Source organism: Eutrigla gurnardus, assembly GCF_963514095.1.
Source record: "Eutrigla gurnardus genome assembly, chromosome: 20".
NCBI lineage: Eukaryota > Metazoa > Chordata > Actinopteri > Perciformes > Triglidae > Eutrigla > Eutrigla gurnardus.
This window is the reverse complement of record NC_139931.1, coordinates 14,563,891-14,583,431: the sequence shown is the minus strand read 5'-3', so window position 1 is coordinate 14,583,431 and position 19,541 is coordinate 14,563,891. Positions and strand designations below refer to the sequence as shown.

Below are 19,541 nucleotides of genomic sequence, written 5' to 3'. Positions count from 1 at the left end.
AGCGTCTTTGGCCCGCCGTTTCTCCTCCGCCTTGCCCCATTATATCTGAACGTAACATAAATTTTCATTATTACTGCAAGGACGTGGTTATATGTCTCTATAAAACAGAACTGCACCAGCCAGTAGATGAAGATCTTTATAGAAAGCCAGGGGCTGCAAGCCTTTGTTTAAATCTGATGGATGGAGAGAATGTGTAGGTTCTGGGGTTTTTTTTCAGATGGAAAATACTTTCAAAATCAATTAACAAATGTTTGCATGCTAACACGCTAAACTAAAATATTGCACATGGTAAACAGTAAACCTGGTTTTCTATTGTGACGCACCTGTTCCTGTGTGACCCCTCCAGGACAAACCTGACCTGAAACCTCTGCAGCAGATTAGATGCAGATTGGTCTCATTGCTTTACAGTGAAATAATAACACGACAAGCGGCACGGTAAAGGGCTGGTTGTATCATAGCAACCTTTAATAAACAGTGGCTGTAAGATGGAGGCGATGATAATGAGAGAGAGAGAGAGAACTCTGGTTCTCTGAGTGTCTCTGAGCTTTGGGTACATGCCGTTGAGTTGAGGGATTTGATGAGGACGTGAGCGAACAGCATGTTTGACAAAACTCTAATAGCTTGAACTGACTGAGAGAACCCACACACACACACACACACACACACACACACACACACACACACACACACACACACACACACACACACACACACAGCAAACAGAGCAGAACTATGAATAAATTGATGTCTGCTATAAAAGAAGATTTCCGTCAGTCTGCGTCTAACTCTACACTTTGAGAATATTCACCTTTATTTCACATATTGCATATTGTTTGTTTTAAAGATTACATTAGATTAGAGTCCATTCACATATTTGTACGGTAAAAATGCAAATTCTGATAAGCTGAGCTAACCAGATGCTAGCTGCAGCTTCATATTTAACACACATGGACATGAGAGTGGGATCAATCAATCTAAGTCTCAGCAAGAAAGGGAATGAGTGTACTTTCCAAAATGTCAAACGATTCTTTAAGAAGTGTTTACAGTGCAGGTGATTCCTGGTTTCTGACCTCTCTCTCCAGCGCACATCGAGTCACTGCATGTCAGTCTCTCTCTCTCTCTCTCTCTCTCTCTCTCTCTCTCTCTCTCTCTCTCTCTCTCTCTCTCTCTCTCTCTCTCTCTGTTTGATGTACCGGTCCCCTCCTCCTCTACACGCCTCCTTGCTTTCATTTCCATCCAAGTCCACTCTGCTACATCGCTCCCTGTCAGAGTACACATTGTTTTTTTGCTGTGGAAAAGCTGGCAGTCCGTTACAGCTCTCTCTATTAGCTCTCGTGTGAACTCTCTACCCCCCCCTCTGTCTCTCCATCTCCAAGGAACCCATTCTATGTATTTTCTTTCCTCAGACACTTTGTCTTCGTCCCTTCTCCCTGTATCTTCATCTCCACCTCCTTTTTCTTCTTCATCCCCCCTTCTCTCTCTCTCTCCATCTGTCCTCATCCCTTGATCCCTCTACCTCTGCATGTACACCTGTCTCTTTCCTTTCATCCTTCTTCTTCTTCTTCTTCTTCTTCTTCTTCTTCTTCTTCTTCTTCTTCTTCTTCTTCTTCTTCTTCTTCTTCTTCTTCTTCCATGCACATCAATACCTCTGACTTTTCCTCCTGCCGCTGCCTATTTCTCTCACTCTCCTCTGTCTACCTCTAACCGTGTGATAGGATTAAGGCTCCATCTGTCTCTCTCTCTTTGATTTTTTGGGGTTGTTTTTTTTTTTTTGGTGGCTTTGCTTCCATTTTCTTGTCATATTTTCTCTAATGTTCCTATTTCCCTTGCCTCTCTCTGTCTTCCTTCCTCCAGAGGTGAGCAGAGGTGACGATAGGCGATAGGACTATCAGTATGCAGAGTCATGGCGCTGTGGCTCTGCCGTCATTGATTGAAGCAGCAGCTAAATATAGACACTGGTGAGGCTCAGCATCTTTACCAGGCTGGAAGGAGGGATGGATGTGGGCGTATGGAGGGAAAGAGACTCACACCCACACACACCCACCCACACACACACACACACCCACGCACACACACACACACACACACACACACACACACACACACACATGCACACATACTCACACCCACCCACACACACACACACACACACACACACACACTGTGAGATAGTGTAAATAGCGTATATACATGTAATAGAATCAGTATAAAATGAATTGCTTGCGGTGGCAGTCCAACGTACATGAATATGAGAATATGATAAAACGTTTCATATGAAACACACACACACGCACACACACACACACACATACACACACACTCAGACTTATAAACACTTCGGTCCGTACAGTCCTGCAGGCTGTTGGTTGTACAGAAAATAATTCCATTTAAGTGAAGGAGGCGTGTTATGGTCTGACCTTTTCACACATTCATAACAGAAAGCCGCAGAGCAAAACTATTCACACACGCACACACACACACACACACACACACACACACACACACACACACACACACACACACATGAGATAGTGTAACAACTCGGCACTAACTCATTCTTTAAGGACATGTTGCTGTGGGCTAAAACAACATAACAAACAGTGACTTTTAGCATAATTCCAGAGCTGCTGGTTCCCAGACAGTGAGCGGAGAGAAAGAAGAAGCCACAGACAGACAGACAGACAGACAGAGAGAGAAAGGCAGGCGTGCAGCCAAATGACAAGGCAAGACAGACAGACAACAACTTAATTCTAATGCAGACAGACAGGTTCAGTGAGCGGCAGACAGGTAAACAAACAGCCAGATAAAGAGATAAGCAGGCAGACAACCAGAAAACAACGGCGTCGTGATCCAGAGGGTTTCACGCAGATTAAATTCATTTTAAGAACGTGTTTCTGGACCAACATCAAAAATGCTGCTGTGCTACAAAATATGTTTCTATGTCTCCGTTTGATAAACCACAGATGAGCCTTGTTTCATTGTCCAGACAGCGCTGTTTCAAATACCGTCAGCCTTTAGTTCTTTGGCTCTCATTGCTGCAGCTCTTTATCTTTTTATCACTGTTACTTTGAATTGTGATTCATGTCAGTAATGTCCCCTCATTAGTTGATGTTGCCATGGTTACCCTCTAGAGACAATCACTGTGTAGACTAGACTTTGGGGTCAAGTGTACTGGGATGTGAAACCACTCTAAGTTATTAACACATTATAAAATCTGGTATTAATGACTGATTAAATGTGTCCTTTCCTACGCTGTGACAAGAGTGTGAGGATGAAGTTGTTTCATTTTTCTCATTTAGTAACTGACTTATTAGCCTGTGAATTACGTATCTCGTGCACATACTTAGTACACAATCCTGCCAATTGTTTCACATAATTCTACTCATACAGAAGGTACAAACCAAAATATGCTGCAATGCAAACAAAAAAGGGTAAGAAGACGTCAGAAAAATTGATGGAAAAAATGGATTCAAAGTTTTTTTTTTATTTGGCTTTGCAAATGTTTTATTAGGATGGAAATGCATTCAACCCATTTGTTAGAGATTAGCGTGCTTTGGTTAGTAACATTATGGCAGCTTTGAATCATCCGTCCATGTTTGTTTGTTGTTTTTGTTTTTGCACAAAATGCGGCGGGTGAGTAAACAGCCTGCACAACTTGCAAAAGTATGCCTTTAAATTCAAAACTGGAACCATTTTAAAATTCAAACGTTAACAAGACTTAACGTTTACTGCTATCACAGTGGTACTTTGGCGTAAGTGTGAAAGTCAGCATGCTAACGATGCTGCTTAGCATGTACGTTTAGTGTTCACCATCTGAGTTTATCATGTAACAATATTTACACTAAACAAAAGCAGTTTTACTGGTATTTCATCATAAAACAGTATTTTTTTTAAATGTTTACCTGATGATGGCACTTGATGAAAAGTAAGGCAATAACCAAAGTTATCAGTTATGATGAAGATGTTATTATATCGAGGTCTCAGGAGCAGGGAGGTCCAGGACGTCTCAATAGTTTGGACTTAATGCTGCTATGGATTTATACAGCTTTGTCTTCTTGTACTTTTTGTAATACTTTCCTCCTGTGTATTTGTTGCACACACCTGTTGTATAGAAGGAGCTACATGCTATACAATCAATATATTATTCACTGGATCAGCCTTGAAATCAGTACGGCATTATTTGTACATAATTCTATCTGTGATGTTGAGCCAATAGTGAGTTAAACCAAATGTTGGCACAGGCAGAGTCAACATGTAACTGTGTCTTTTATTTGACAGCGTGCTAATAAAAGAGGGGGACATGTTACTCAAACCCGCAATGCAGCTGCAGCAGCAGATCTACTGCACACGTAAAGAGACGTCTATACCATTTAGCTAATTCCCATCTGGCTCTGCTCCTCCAGTGGGGGTGTGCAATATGATGGCGCCCCCTGCCAATAATACAGCATTAGCATATTGAACTGATAAAACTGTCAATCACACACAGACTCCAGTGCTAAAATTGTGTGTGTCAATGTGACTTTGCCATTATTACATATAAATCCCTAGATTTGGCTCCCAGTCTAAAAGTGTCCTTCTTATGTGCACAGAAACACTTTTATAATGATAATAATTTAAAGCTTATGACACAATACAGTGTTTCCTGAAGGGGGAAAAATCATGAAACATGCTTTTCGATGGTTTCATCCTCCACTCTCACAGTGCTTGAAAAGACTGATTGCAAAAGATGAAGAGCCAGAGGCAACAACCCCCTCCTCCTCCTCCTCCCCCTCCTCCTCCTCCCCCTTCACCTCCTCCTCCTCCTCCTCCTCCCCCCTCGCTCTCCTCATCCATCCATCCACGCTTCCCTCTTCCTCTGCTGCTGGATGGTGCGTTCGGACTGCTTGCAGGCGGGACGGTAACGGGGGCTTCCCTTCTGTCTGATGGAGACGGGCTGAGTGAGGAGGGACAAGGTCTGGCCGGCAGAGACCACCTCGAGGATCCCGCAGGAAGGACTCCGCTCCTGCTTCTGTGAAAGCCGGCGGGGGGAAGCGGGCACGGAGCAGGAGACACTAGAGGTACCGGGGCCATTAGTAACCTGTTGTTTGTGCGTTCCTGTTTTCTATCTGAGGCAGAAAGCGCGACGGTCGCAGACAAAAACAGCAGACGGACAGAAAAGCGACTATTAAACCTCGCCGGACTCGACTGGGATCGTTTTAATGAGGGTTGTGGATAATAAGGAAGCGGAATAACTGAGGGAGCATCTCTCCTCTCCTCTTCTTCTGCTCGCCCGGCTTGTTTTTGCCTCTGATCAATTAGCCTACAATTTAGATTTCTCTCACGCGCCTGTGTAGCCAACAAGCAAAACACGTGAGCTTAATTGATTTGGAGTTAATGCGTTCAACACGGAGATTTATTACCAAGGTGAGCCGTAGATTTTCTGCTTCAGGTGTAAAACCGAGTGCTTTGGTTCACTCTCGGTGCTCATTTGATCGTGTAAGTAAACAATACAAACTGCACCGTGATATATTAGACTGCAATTCAATTATGGTCGCAGGCTGGAGCCGTCTAATTTAAAGGAGGGAGGCCGAGCGCGCCCCCGCATGTCTGGAAAGGAAACTGCAGACGACTCTGTATGTGAGACGCAAGTAAAACTGGCAGCATTATTAGGATTTTTATTAAAAAACACAAGCTTTTTGTCACTAAGCTTCCCAGTGTTTATGCCCAGGAGAGTCAGCCTCTGTTGGATCACCTTGTTTCTCTGCATCCAAACTGGACGGAGCCCAAATTACAGAGATGATAACCTTCTTACATCATCTGATCCTGCAGCTGGGGGTTTAAAATAGGAGCTCACCCTAAAAAACAAAGCAGGTCCATGAGCTGCCTCCCAGACGTGAGATCCAGCCGCAGGGTGGAAGAGGTGAGCGGGCAGGCAGCGAGGGTTGATGTTGATTGGTGTGGTGACTGAGTTGAATTGTGTCCTCCAGTGTTTGTGTAACCGAACAGGTGTGCAGATACATGAGCTTCTGTGCTTTTGAGCGTGTGTGTTTGCATACGGAACAATGTCAACACCCATTTATATTGATACAGCTTGAAACAGTAACAGTTTGCTGTTGACCGAGTGAATGAAAGAAGGTAATTGAGCCGCATTTCAGCTGCTGCTCCTTATATCAGGCTTTCATTCGTGTTTAATAGCAGATGAAGATGGTGCATGATATAATCAGTCGATAAATTGATCCTCAGAAAATGGATCAAAACACTTTTTATATTTTATAATGTTTTTCATTGATATGATTTTAAAGAGAATATCTCTGGGTTTCAGACTGTTGATTTCACAAATCAAGCAACTAGTGTAAAAACATCTATTTGAATAAAACATTAATTGGAATGGGCATCTTACAGTATTTAAAAAAACATTTTTTGTATGTTTTATAAATCAAGAAATAGATAGATAACACATATCAAGAAAGAAATCATTGGATTAATTGATAATGAAATTAATGAGTATATAATTAGTGTATAATAATACACACACACACACACACACACACACACACACATACACCCAAATATACAGTAAAAATAGGCCTGTGAGAGTATACCATACATGTTTTCTATTTTTGTTTAATTTCTAATGTAAATTGTGGTTAATTTTCTCATTTTGTCAGTCTCTTCTCTTACTCTGTATGATGGATATTACGGCGCCTGTTAGTTGAAAGCAGAGCTGCATTTTCGCTCACCTCATCTGTCACCCAGTCATGCATCCTTTGTCATTCTGTTTCTCTCATTTAATATGCCTCTCTCTCTCTCTCTCTCACACACACACACACACACACACACACACACACACACACACACACACACACACACACACACACACACACACACACACACAGAAACTACTTTTCTTTGGAGTGTCTAACCTTGACTCTTGTCACTTTCAGCAAGCCACTGACAGATTGTTTTTTTCTTTCTTTTTTATCTCTGCCTCTTCTTTTACATTTTATTATTATTATTTTTTTATACATTTTTGCGTTTCCTCCTGCAGATCCTCCATCATCTGAAGGTTTCCTGCTATTCTCTTTCCACGGTCTCCTGCCTCTGTCTTGTCTTGGGGATTGTGTTTTACATGCACGCCCCCAAGAGTGTGTAGCTTGTAAAGTGAGGAGTGTGTGTGTATGTGTGTGTGTGCATATAGGCGACGTGCAGCGTGGAGATGGGCTCGGTGGGAGCAGAGCGCCGTAGGCCCACACCGGCCCAGACGCCTGAGGAGAGGGATGTGTGGAGGGATGGAGGAAGAGCTGGATGGAGGGATGGAGGACGGGATGGCTGGAGGGAGGGAAGAGAGAGTGGCGTGGTGCAAAGCTACAGCTTCGACTCGTACCAGCTGGAGGAGGAGGAGATCAGTAAAGACGCCCCGGAGCGAGGAGTGCTGGCTCTGTCCGAGCCTGGTGAGGGACTTTCTGTTCTGCCTGTCTGTGTGTTGACTGCTTTTATAAATAGAGAGACGGGGAACAAAATGGAAGGAGGGAAGGAAAGAGATCAATAAACAGCAATGAAACGCCGTCTTCTAATATACTTCAAAACACGATGAGCAAAGTGTGATTGGATTGATGTGTCAGTGAAGTAATAGCAGCAACATTCTAACATTATGTCCTCTATGTGATGTGAACAGAATATATATGTGCAGTAATATTAGCCATATTTACTGCCAGGCTCCCCCAACCATTCCAGGGAATTAAGGTGAAATTATGGTGGTTTTGAAAACAACTTAATTGTTAAATGCACATAACACCCTTTTAATTAACGTCCTGCATTGTTTGTAAAATATATCACTTTTATTTCCTGAAAAACATGAAAGGAAGAGACAATAGATGCATATACATGATTTACACTATGCAGCTTATTTTAGCAATCTTATCCAGACAAAAATTAAAATATTTTTATGATAAGAAACAGCTAACTGGAGCTAGCCGCCCTCGTTTGTAGGCTGTAATGTACAACAGACATGGTCAGGAGCTGCTGATGACTCAGCAGGTGTTGAAGTTACATGAACATCTATCTTAATGCTGCAAACATAATGAACATGGCTAACGAACATTCGACACCATACATAAACAACACTTTGTGTGTTTGTTGAGAAAGGATAAAAAAACAAACATCTGGTAGTTAACAATGCCTCTTCACAACACCCACGCTTACACGTCAGTCAACCGCTGCCACAGGAAACACCCACCCCGAGGCTTGGAGCCGCCGCTTCCACAAATATGTCCAAGAAAGGAATTTATCCTCTGTTGAATCATGAACAAGCCGCAGTATCATAACAGTTCATACTGAAGATTATGTGAACACTGACAAGTCACCACATCGGCTTGTTTTTTGCATTTTCTAAGACTGAATTGAATGAAAGAAATGTATGTTATTGCTGTGTGTGTGTGTGTGTGTGTGTGTGTGTGTGTGTGTGTGTGTGTGTGTGTGTGTGAGAGAGAGAATAAAAACAGTGACACAGAGAGAGAAAATATGTTAAACAACAACAACAACAAAAACCAGGATGCAGGCCTATTAACAGGAAATTGCTGTGTTGCCTGGTTACTGGGATTGCACAAAGGGCACGTTAATCAGATCACCAGTGACCAAGGACACACAGCGAGGACCCCAGGCCGTCACAAACTGCTCTCTCTTCTCTCAGCCTCCCCATCCTTTGTGTCCACCTCTCTTTCTCCTCCAGCTGTCAGGTTCTGAGACCAGTACGCCGTCTGCAGCAAAAAGAGAGTGAGACACAAAGGACTCAGAGACTGAATTAATCTAGGCCGTCATTATAGTAATGCATCTACTCTACAATCTATGGTTCTACTGGGAGGACTGCAATGATTAGGGAGTCTGAAGGGGCGGGGAGGGTGCTATACATTTTCTTTTGAGACTTTGGGAGAGGAGGGTCGTTTTATTTCCGCCTTCATTTGCAGTATAGTTACAAAAAGATAACATTGTCATTGAAATAGGCATTTATTTGTGAGAACATAATGTGGATTACTGAGAAGCTAAGGACAGATCATGACTCTTAATCAGATGAATGGAAAGATACCATAATAACAAATGACACACAGCATTAGGAAGTCTCAAATCCTTAGTCGGATGTAAAAAAAAGAAAAAAGAAGAGAGGTTTGAAGTAGTTCTCAAGTTTAGGAAAGAATTCTGAACATTTATATGAAGAACATTCACGTCACGCTTTAACCATGAAACAGAGTCAGCTGCAAAACACAGAAGTCCAGTTTCTAGCTGAAACTGCTCTGGCAGCTCGTCCATGATCAGGAGCACCTCTGATCAATCTCTCACCAGTACACCAGAAACAAGGTCCTCTACTGCATTAGCCTCTCCATCAGCGGAGGCGTTACTGCTGCTGCTGCTGCTGCTGCATCCATCCTGCTTAGCTTTAATGAAGATCCAGTGCGTCGCCTTCAGACCTAATCCAGATGTTTTGAAGTCCTTTTTCTCCCCGTGTTTAAATGTGATTTCATACTCTTTTAATTCTCTAACCCTTGACTCCTTCCTTCCCGCTCAGACTTTGAGGAGCCGATCCCTGACGACCGTTACCATGGCATCTACTTTGCAATGCTATTGGCCGGCGTGGGTTTCCTGCTTCCCTACAACAGTTTCATCACTGATGTGGACTACCTGCATCACAAGTTTGAAGGTACAAATGCACAACTATGTGTGTCCTTCGATAACTGCACCTTTAGAGATTTTACAGGCAGATTCAAGTCTGCCAGGAGTCATGTGCGTGCTTGTGCGTTTCAGGGACGTCCATAGTGTTCGACATGAGTCTGACGTACATCGTGGTGGCTCTGTTGGCCGTCATCCTCAACAATGTGCTGGTGGAGAGACTCAGCTTGCACACCAGAATCACTGTGGGTAAGTCAAACAGCAACCCACTCACAATTTCTCATTATAAGAAGTTCTGCTGTTGTTCATTTATTAACGACCCTCTGGGAACCTCAAAGCTTATCAGAACAGAATACGCCGAGCAAAACTGGAGACGACAGTATGAAGAGGAAGAGAAAACTACATTCCACCATAATTTCCCTCGGGTTTTATAAATAAAATGTTTCAAACAAACTTTACCCAAGACTGTGAACTCACAAGGGTCTGTCTTTCAAGATTGTGGGTATTTTAGTGGTTTTTCTTTTCACTTCTTTAAAATCTTGCATCATCTACAGTTTTGCTGTCATCTTTCAAAACATTTTAAGGCAAACTCATTGCTGTTTAAGCCCTTCAGATACAGGAATGCATAATCTGGTTTGTTGAAGACTAAAACCTTGAGAGATCTATCTAATTATGAGTTTTTTTAATACTACTACACATTTTTGCAAATATTAAAGCTGTTCAGCTCAACCCATATAAAAAAATATTCTTTAAAAATGTATGTCCCTCTAGGAGAATTTTGAAATCATTACATGTGCATATAAGAGCAAGGTTTCAGCGCCGTACACTCCGCAGCTTAAAATAACTCTGCATCCTTGAGGAAATGCCTTTTGAAGTGTGTTGTCTGCTGGAGAGCTTGTGTCTGGAGTTAATAAACTCGGGATCGGACTTCAGATGGAAGCGATACCGCTCGCACGTCGGCCCTGTCAAATGTGTGCTCAGTCATCGCAACGTGCCCTGGTTCTGTGGCGTCTCCTCCCTGAACCATCTGTCTGTGACTTTCTTCACAGGTTACATATTAGCTCTGGGGCCGCTGGTCTTCGTCAGTGTCTTTGATGTGTGGCTGGCCAAGTTCACCACCAGGCAGGCTTATATCGTCAACCTCGTGTCAGTGGGAGTGGTGGCCTTCGGATGTACAGGTATCTGTCTACGCAGCATCCATCTGTCCATCCATCCATCTGTCCGTCCATCCATCCATCCATCCATCCATCCATCCATCCACCCATCCATCCATTCATCCATCCATCCATCCATCCGTCCATCCACCCATCCATCCATCCATCCATCCATCCATCCATCCATCCATCCATCCATCCATCTGTCCGTCCATCTGTCCGTCCATCCACCCATCCATCCATCCATCCATCATCCATCCACCCATCCATCCATCCATCCACCCATCCATCCATCCACCCATCCATCCATCCATCCATCCATCCATCCATCTGTCTGTCCGTCCATCCGTCCATCCGTCCATCCATCCATCCATCCATCCATCCATCCATCATCCGTCCATCCATCCATCCATCCATCCATCCAATATATGGTATAGCCTATATGCAGTACAGGACAATCCTTAAAGCTGCACTGATCAATATTTGTATATCAACAATGGCTCATGTGAATATGTATAATATAAACAAGAGTTGCTCGTAGAGACAAAACAACAATTATCAGCTGACTCTGCAGTTCATGCCAGATCTACATTTTAGCGACTCTCATCATATAAAAAGCCCTAAAAGGCCCCTGTCCTCTACCAGCACCACACAGCTGATAGACAAAGTAATGACTAGCTGGTGAACATTAAAGAGCATCTAGCAACTTACAGTAAGAGCCAGATATTTCCTTCAGGAGTTGAGAGACTGAACCGGAGGTAAAAAGGAGATTTTACATCACTTGGCTGGAAACAAAATGCCACATGGATGGTAATTAACAACTGTTTGCTAACACAGCTTACAGTTGCTTTTTTTCTCTTTGGCTCAAGTCTTGAATAAGAATTATATTTTTCAAACTTAAAATTATGGAATAATTTCTTCATGCTTCACAACAGATTTAATTGTTCATTCATTAAAGCATGTGTTTTGGCAAAGAGTTTGGAAAAGAGTAAGTACAATTGTCTACAATTTGCACAGTTGCATATGGGTAAAAACTGAGGGGTTGATTTTGGTTGCAATGGTGAAGAAACATAAAAAAGATTCTGATACATTGACAAAGCAACTTTTCATTTTGGTGGCATTGGCAAATTTACTGAAACAATAACTAGGTTTTTTGCTCTTACAGTTTAGAGATTGTTCAGACGGTTTAAAAAGAAAAATGAGCCAAAGCGAATGAGTAAAAACTGTAATATGACTATAATTTGATATGTCGATGTGTTTACTGCTTGTAATGCTGCCCTTAAGTGGTTAACACATTAAATAATGGAGAGATGGCACTGGTCCACTAAACTGCAGAGGGTGAAATATACAGAATACATTGGTAATGTTGAATTTCACAGCACCAGAGATCCCTGCAGTGAATATGGGTAATATTAGGCTACTGAATAATAGATGTAGGTACAGATAATAGAGACACACTGTTATTTAAAATAGAGCCTCTGATGTTACCACACTGTATAATTCAAACCCCTCTAGCACAGGCACGATAAATAATTAAAATAAATGAAAAAAATCATTCAGAAAGGTCATATTTACTTCCTGTATATATAAGTATGGAGAGTAATGCAAAGTTTTGGTGCTCAGTCAGAGCTGTCAAATGAACAAGCAGCATTCAGCTGCTGCTGCTGATGTCATACTCTGGGTTTCTGCGTCCTGGTAGTTAATCACAGAGCCTCTCAGCCAAACAGTTTAATTAGCGGTGGTCCTGAAGTCAGAGTGGTTCTCCCGAGTGGCGTGTGGACCGTCGTGAAGTTGTGCCTCCAAATGAATTGCATTGTTACAGTGTTGACTGTTTGCACTGATACACACTTCCTCATTCCTCCCCAGTGCAGCAGTCTAGTTTCTATGGTTACATGGGGATGCTGCCCAAGAGGTACACACAGGGGGTGATGACTGGAGAGAGTAAGTACACTCACACTGACAGTATTGCCCATGCACAGCCGTATCAACGTCCCATCTCCTTCACCCTCCGCTGTCATCTTACTTCCCCTCTCCTTCCAGGTACAGCAGGCGTGATCATCTCTCTGTCGCGCATCTTCACCAAGCTGCTGGTCCCCGACGAGAGAAGGAACACGCTCATCTTCTTCCTCGTCTCCATCAGTATGGAGATGCTCTGCTTCCTGCTTCACCTGCTGGTCCGCCGCTCCCAGTTCGTCCGCTACTACACCAGCCACGCCCAGAACAAAGGTCCGGACAAAACCCACGACCCGCGTGACAACGGGACCGGATACAGGGTTCACCATGATGTCACCGCGGAGGAAGTAAGATTTGTAAGTTTGTGGTTTATTAGCTATACAGTGTGTGTGTGTATGTCATGAATGCATACGGTGAAAATACTATATGTTCATGTTTAGCCATGTTAGCAGGTTTATGGTGGTCTGATGGTTTCTCCGCAGATCAATACACTTAATATTTCAACTATTGAATGGATTGCCGTGAAATTCTGCTGAGACATTCATCGTCAGAGGATGAATCCTACCGGTCACTTTTTTCCTGACTTTTCCTCTAGCGCCGCCATGAGGCGCACATTTGTTTTGTTTTTTCACAAAACCTCTTAACATCGGATGAGATTCTCTCATTAAAGTTTAATTAGTTAAATCCCTCTTTAATGTTGTGACATCATGACAGGGAGGAAAAGTTCCGCCTCTAAACTGCGCTGTCATGCAGCTCCCATTTCCTTGTTGATTTATTTGAGGCGTGTGTGTGTGTGTGTGTGTGTGTGTGTGTGTGTGTGTGTATTGTGTGAGGTTTTTTTAGTGTGAGCTTGCACACAAGGAGCTAGGGCTGTATGGGTTTTAAAATGCAGTATCATTTATTTAAGCCGCGCTGGGCTGCTTTTTTGGCTGCCACTCAGAAAGAGAAGTATTAAAAGAGAAAGAGAAGGGGATTTTGGGAGAGGTTATTAGGGATGAAAGTGGTGATGCGGAAAAAAGATGAAGAAAGATTTCGGAGGGAAGAAAAGAGATTGAGGCCTCCTGTGAAACGAGAGAAAATGAGTCACGACACTGAGAGAAAAAATATTTGGAGGAAACTGTTGAGGCAAAGAGGTGAGAGACAGAGGGAGAACACAACGGAGATGAAGAAAGATGTGAGTGAATGACGGAAGAAGAAGAGGTGAATCCACTTGGTGTTCATGCTTAAAGCTGCACTTTGTAGCCTGAAGACATGGAGCTAATATTCCTCATCAGACTGTGTGTGTGTGTGTGTGTGTGTGTGTGTGTGTGTGTGTGTGTGTGTTCATAGCCTTCAAAGGAAGACACATCACCTCAGGCTGTCATCTTTTCATGTGTGCATGTTTGTTTTGTACATCGTTATGCACAAGACAAGTGTGTGAGCGACGCCCCCCTGTGATTGACAGTAATATGTGTGTGTGTGTGTGTGTGTGTGTGTGTGTGTGTCATGTTCTGCTTCTGGGGCTGATTCAGTCTGCTCTTTGTTCTGGTTGCCGGGGGAAACTGGGCGCTCTATACTGAGGGATAATCAAGAAGAGTGGTGCCTTCTGGCCCGCAAGTCCCTCTAATCAACTAATGGATCTTTGTGTGTGTGTGTGTGTGTGTGTGGGCGGGTGTGTGTGTGTGTGTGGGTGTGTGTGTGTGTGTGTGTACCTGTTTGATGTGCATAAAAGTGTGTGTTTGGAAAGAAGGATGCACTTATATGTTTGGATATAGAGGAGTGTGTGTGTGTGTGTGTGTGTGTGTGTGTGTGTGTGTGTGTGTGTGTGTGTGTGTGTGTGTGTGTGTGTGTGCGTGCCTGGCTCCTGGGCTTACTTGCGAGTCCAATCTGCAGTCTCTCCAACATCATTACGTCAACCTGCAGCCACTCACAGTGATCATCTCTAATAGCTGCTGCCATAAAAAGCTGATGTCATGCAGCCAGGAAACCATTCGTAATGAAAAAAACCCATAAGATATAAAGATCACGAAACCACTGCAAACCATTTTATTTACTGTGTAATGTTTCTTAATGAACTAACCCTTCAAAAAGCATGTCTTTTCAGGGAAATTAGAACCAAAATAAGAACATGGCCTTGATAATTGAACATCTAACAGCTCACATGATGTGGAACTGAAGGGTTGATGTTGATTTTTTGCGTGTCTCCTCAGGGAAATGGTGGGACAGCGCCGACCCCGACAGAGGAAGTCATCGAGGACTTTGAGGGCGGGACGTATGTGCGGTTCGATGCCCCAAAAGCCAAGATAAGGCGGACCTGGCCTTGTGTCCGCGGTACTCTCTCTTTTAATCCTGTGTACTCGCTGCTCAATTACCCTCTGACTCCGACAGATGGATTGGAAATTTAAATGCATCCCCTGGTGATTTATGGGAAGAGGAGGGCGTTGTTAGTGAATTAACCTGCTCAAGAGAGAGAATTTAAATATCAGCCTGTGTGTGTGTGTGTGTGTGTGTGTGTGTGTGTGTGTGTGTGTGTGTGTCTCCTCTAACCAGACATGATCTTGCATCGTTACGTGGTGTCCCGTGTGATCTGGGCCTACATGCTGTCTATAGCAGTGACCTACAGCATCACCCTGTGTTTGTTCCCCGGGCTGGAGTCCGAGATACGAAACCCCACCTTAGGAGAGTGGCTCCCCATCCTCATCATGGCCACCTTCAACATGTCGGACTTTGTTGGCAAGGTGAGGCGCACGTTAATTAAAGATTAAAGATGTGGGCATCACACAGACAATGTCAAGGCTGTTTTCATTCTAAATGCTATGTTGCTATGAAAACATAAATCACTTTTTGAATTTTACCAGTTGACTTTCTTTGTTAAATGCAAACCGTTATCGTCCTTATTAGTAGTGTAGCTCCACCTGACTTCACCCTTACAGAGCTTTAATCAGCCATAACAACAGAAAACACTCACCCACATTTTGCTTGGCAACATAATTCATTTGAACTGGTGAAATATATTCTTAAGGACAGTTTAAAAGCTGTCTTCATGTATATCTGTATGAAGACAGTGTCGGAACAGCCAGCTGGAAGACAGAGAGACACACCTGAGAATCTGGGTAATAATGGCGGTCCGCCTCCATCAGGCTTCTAGAAGCAGGAAAGAGACACAATGTAACATTAAAGTTGACATTAGAGTGAAATTGTTCAAGGACTCGCTCCATTCATTAAAAATGAGAGTAAGAATGGAAATAAAAGTCTGGTTTATTTTTGGATAATTGCACTTAGCTCAAAGGCTTTATCTGCCTATTCAGAAATATAACCTTATCTGGTGTCCTTAAGTCATAATTTTGACTATGAAAGGAAAAAAAGTTGCTTGAGTGTTCGCTTTGACTTTGTCTTCACAGCAGATTTAGCATTTCATTTAAATGGGGGAGAAAAAAGATAAGGAGGGAAAAGAGAAATTAATTATGTTAAATAGTGAATGGAAGAGGAAATTAAGGTAACTTAAAGGTAAAAAGAAAAAGAGTAAAGGAATAGAGTGGAAAAAAATATATATTTGTTGTGCTCTCTGGAAAGTGCCATAAGCATCAAGTAGACCAAAGGCTAAAAGAGATACAGGGACATTTTAACCCCCACCTCATTGAAACACCTGCTCTCTCCTCAGATCCTGGCAGCGCTGCCGTACGACTGGTCTGGAGGCCGCCTGCTCTTCTTCTCCTGCCTCAGAGTGGTCTTCATCCCTCTGTTCGTCATGTGCGTGTACCCGGCCAACGCCCCCACCCTGTCCCACCCTGCCTGGCCCTGTCTCTTCTCCCTCCTCATGGGAGTCACCAACGGCTACTTTGGCTCTGTGCCGATGATCCAGGCTGCAGGCAAAGTGCCGCCAGAACAGAGGGAGCTGGCAGGTGAGTCGTTCACATCTAAAGCTCACTGATCAACACAATATATGTGGTTGTTTTAGTCAGGTAAACAACAAAAATCATCACTGCTCCCGGCCAAATAGTCGGACACATAAACACCACAACATCTAGTTTGTACACTTCAGTGTTTGTGCAGATTAAACAAACACAATCTAATGTATTAATAAGTGAGCTGTGGATGTTCGGGTACAGTGTTACCATCAGGTTAAGTGAATTAGCTGCTGCTCATTAACATATTTAGTACAGACACATGAGAGTGATATACATCCTCATCCTCAACTGAACCAGAAAGGGAAACTAAAGCAGCTAACCCAGTATATACTGTTTCTAAATAAATAACAGTATATACTTACATACATACAGTATAATATATACTGTTATATAGGGTTTCATGAATTCCGTTCCCTCTGGATGAACTCATCAGTTGTTGTCAGCTCCACAGTCACCGTCTGCTCTGTGTCTCCCCAGGGAACACCATGACGGTCTCCTATATGACGGGCTTGATGGTGGGCTCCGCTGTGGCCTATGCAGCTTACAGCTTCGCCGTTGCAGGACCAGGACCAGGACCACGCTTCCCCTCACCCAACATACACATATCTACCAACGCTACTGGGTATTGAATGTCCACACACAGTAAAACACACACACATGTAAACACACATACCTGTACATGTACACACACCTGCAGCCATTTACACACATGAGACCGGGACAAGCAGCACATACTGGTGGACTGGAGTCCAGCTCCAGAGGACAGGAGGATATCTGTTAAGACTTCCGTAAAGCTTCGTGTTTACACTGAGAGATTGGTTCTCCTTTGTCCAGATCATGCTTCGATTTGGCTCACTGGATAAACAAAGTGGTAAAAAGATAGAGAAAAAGGAGGAAATGATGTTAAAGAGTAAAAACATTTCTCCACTCTCTCATGCTCCAATGTGGTGGGAACACTGACCTTCAAATGTCACAGCTCTGCTGTGATGAACTTTTCCCTGGAGGTGAAGAACAGGAGCCGAGCATCTGTCAACAGGAGCCCTTCGAGTGTCTCACAGTGAAATTATTGTCTGAATGTGTGTGCGAAGGACGGCTGACATTTGTACAGTGTAAAGTGAACCGTGTTTCGCTGCAGGGAACGAGCCGTTTGCAGTTTTCAAGGAGACCTTGTGTCACGGGCCACATAGGTTACATCTCACCATGTTGATATTCAGAGTACAGGGAAGATGTCCGTGTGGATTTTTCTGAAACGGTTGTTTCAGCTGTCTCCTCATTATAACATCTGACTGTAGCATAAAAAAATACAACAAGAGCAACTTAAAGGGCCCATTTAATTCACAGTGAAACAGGAGCTCCTGTAATGTGACACATTTGCAAGTATAATGAGATATGTGGAATTATTATTATTATTATTATATGCATGGAAATGCAAAGAATTGTTTCCCCTCAAATTACATCGGATTGGATATTTTTAATTGGTTCACTTTCATGGCATTGAGTTCCAGAGACTTCAAACGCTTGCTAATATTTTACAGGAAGAGCAAAGAGATGGAATTTGGTACAAAACACTTAAACATTATTTTTATTAGGCATAGAAGAAATGGTAACTGAAAAGTTAATACTGCAGCATAAAATTAGAACTTGAAAAACATGTTTTTATTTAACTGTGCCTTAAAAGGAAGTACGGTTTTCTATTAGTGACATACAAGACAAGTCAAAACTGGATTTTTTGCAAAAAATAAATTATTAAAAACAACCCTTTCATCAAATAGATGCATGAACTGGACTTTATCTCGATTCCTCCACCAAAACTATACTGAGATGGTCCCAGGCCATCTGGTTCATCATAAAAAGAAGACTCAGTTGTATTTATTTTCAATTATGGAGAACATTATTTTTTATCAGCCTTACTGTATATCTGAAAAGACGAATGAATAATGTTAAACCTTAATGGAGTTATTATGATTATGTGCATTAGCAGATGCTGCTCTCTGTTCTGTTTATTTACAAGGATGCTAAAAGAAGACGAGAATAAGAGAGCAGATATTTGTCACTTCTTGAACCCTTCCGATGGATGGAAAGAGAACAAAATGATGATTTGACTTTACCAGGTAGTGTGATGATAGCTATGTCTTGCAGTTGGTGTTGTGTTTTTTTTAATGAAAAAAAAAGAAGGTTTGTGTCCCCTCTGTGTCCCTGTGAACCGTGTCTGTGTTGTTTAACATCCATGTAATGATTTGGGATATTACGGGGAAGCAAATGTGTGCCAAAAAGTCTGTTTCTGATCGGTGTTAGTAGCTGAGAAAAGAGTGAATGTAATACTTGAACAGGGTGTAAGTTTTAAATATATAGAATGAAATGCACTCAAGGCATTTAAGAGCTCTTATTTTTTTCATGTGATAAACATCAGAAAATATCAGATTGATATTTTTTGTAGCTTTATTTAGCAGATCTGATCTAGAGAACACACATTTTCCAGTCTCCATGTAGCTTCTTCATTCCCCCACATTTCCCTTTGGATTTGATTATTTTTTCAGTGAAAAGAGGATCTCTGCAGAGTTTATACTTTATGAAGAAAACAGGCCTCAGTGTAGCAGGTCGTGAAGTGCACTACATTATGTAGGCGACGGCTTGAATGGAGCCTAATGCCAGCGCTGTTTGAAGAATGGGTGACATTCGGGAGCCAACCGCATTACTGTATGTATGTCCCGCTGCGCTGACAGTGCCACGTTGCCTGAGGCCTCTTTCCTCTCAGAGCTGTTGGGTTTGAAGGTGTTTTATTTTTGGTCAGATGTGTTATTAAAGGACATGAAAAGTCTCTTTCCTTCTCCGTCCCCCTCTCCGGCAGGAAGCTCAGGGACATTTGACAGAAGAGACACTTTTCAAAGAAAACCTCGTACTTTCAACC

At 42.7% G+C, this 19,541-nt stretch overlaps 2 protein-coding genes across 3 annotated transcripts in view; one reads left to right on the top strand and one right to left on the bottom strand.

Moving 5' to 3' along the window:
* Window positions 1-19,541, bottom strand: part of bud31 (BUD31 homolog) — a 68,010-nt gene that overhangs the window by 22,742 nt on the left and 25,727 nt on the right. The window lies entirely within an intron of this gene.
* slc29a4a (solute carrier family 29 member 4a) lies at window positions 7,055-19,452 on the top strand. Of its 2 annotated transcripts, none has more exons than XM_084037483.1 (10): window positions 7,055-7,430; window positions 9,539-9,670; window positions 9,775-9,888; window positions 10,689-10,817; window positions 12,660-12,734; window positions 12,834-13,102; window positions 14,936-15,056; window positions 15,276-15,463; window positions 16,387-16,627; window positions 17,111-19,452. In XM_084037483.1, exons 1-10 carry the CDS (start codon window positions 7,196-7,198, stop codon window positions 17,260-17,262), a joined length of 1,656 nt encoding a protein of 551 aa, XP_083893609.1. In that variant the 5' UTR covers window positions 7,055-7,195; the 3' UTR covers window positions 17,263-19,452. The 2 variants fall into 2 exon arrangements, with proteins under 2 accessions (XP_083893609.1, XP_083893608.1); XM_084037482.1 differs by having other exon boundaries at window positions 7,178-7,430; window positions 12,834-13,093.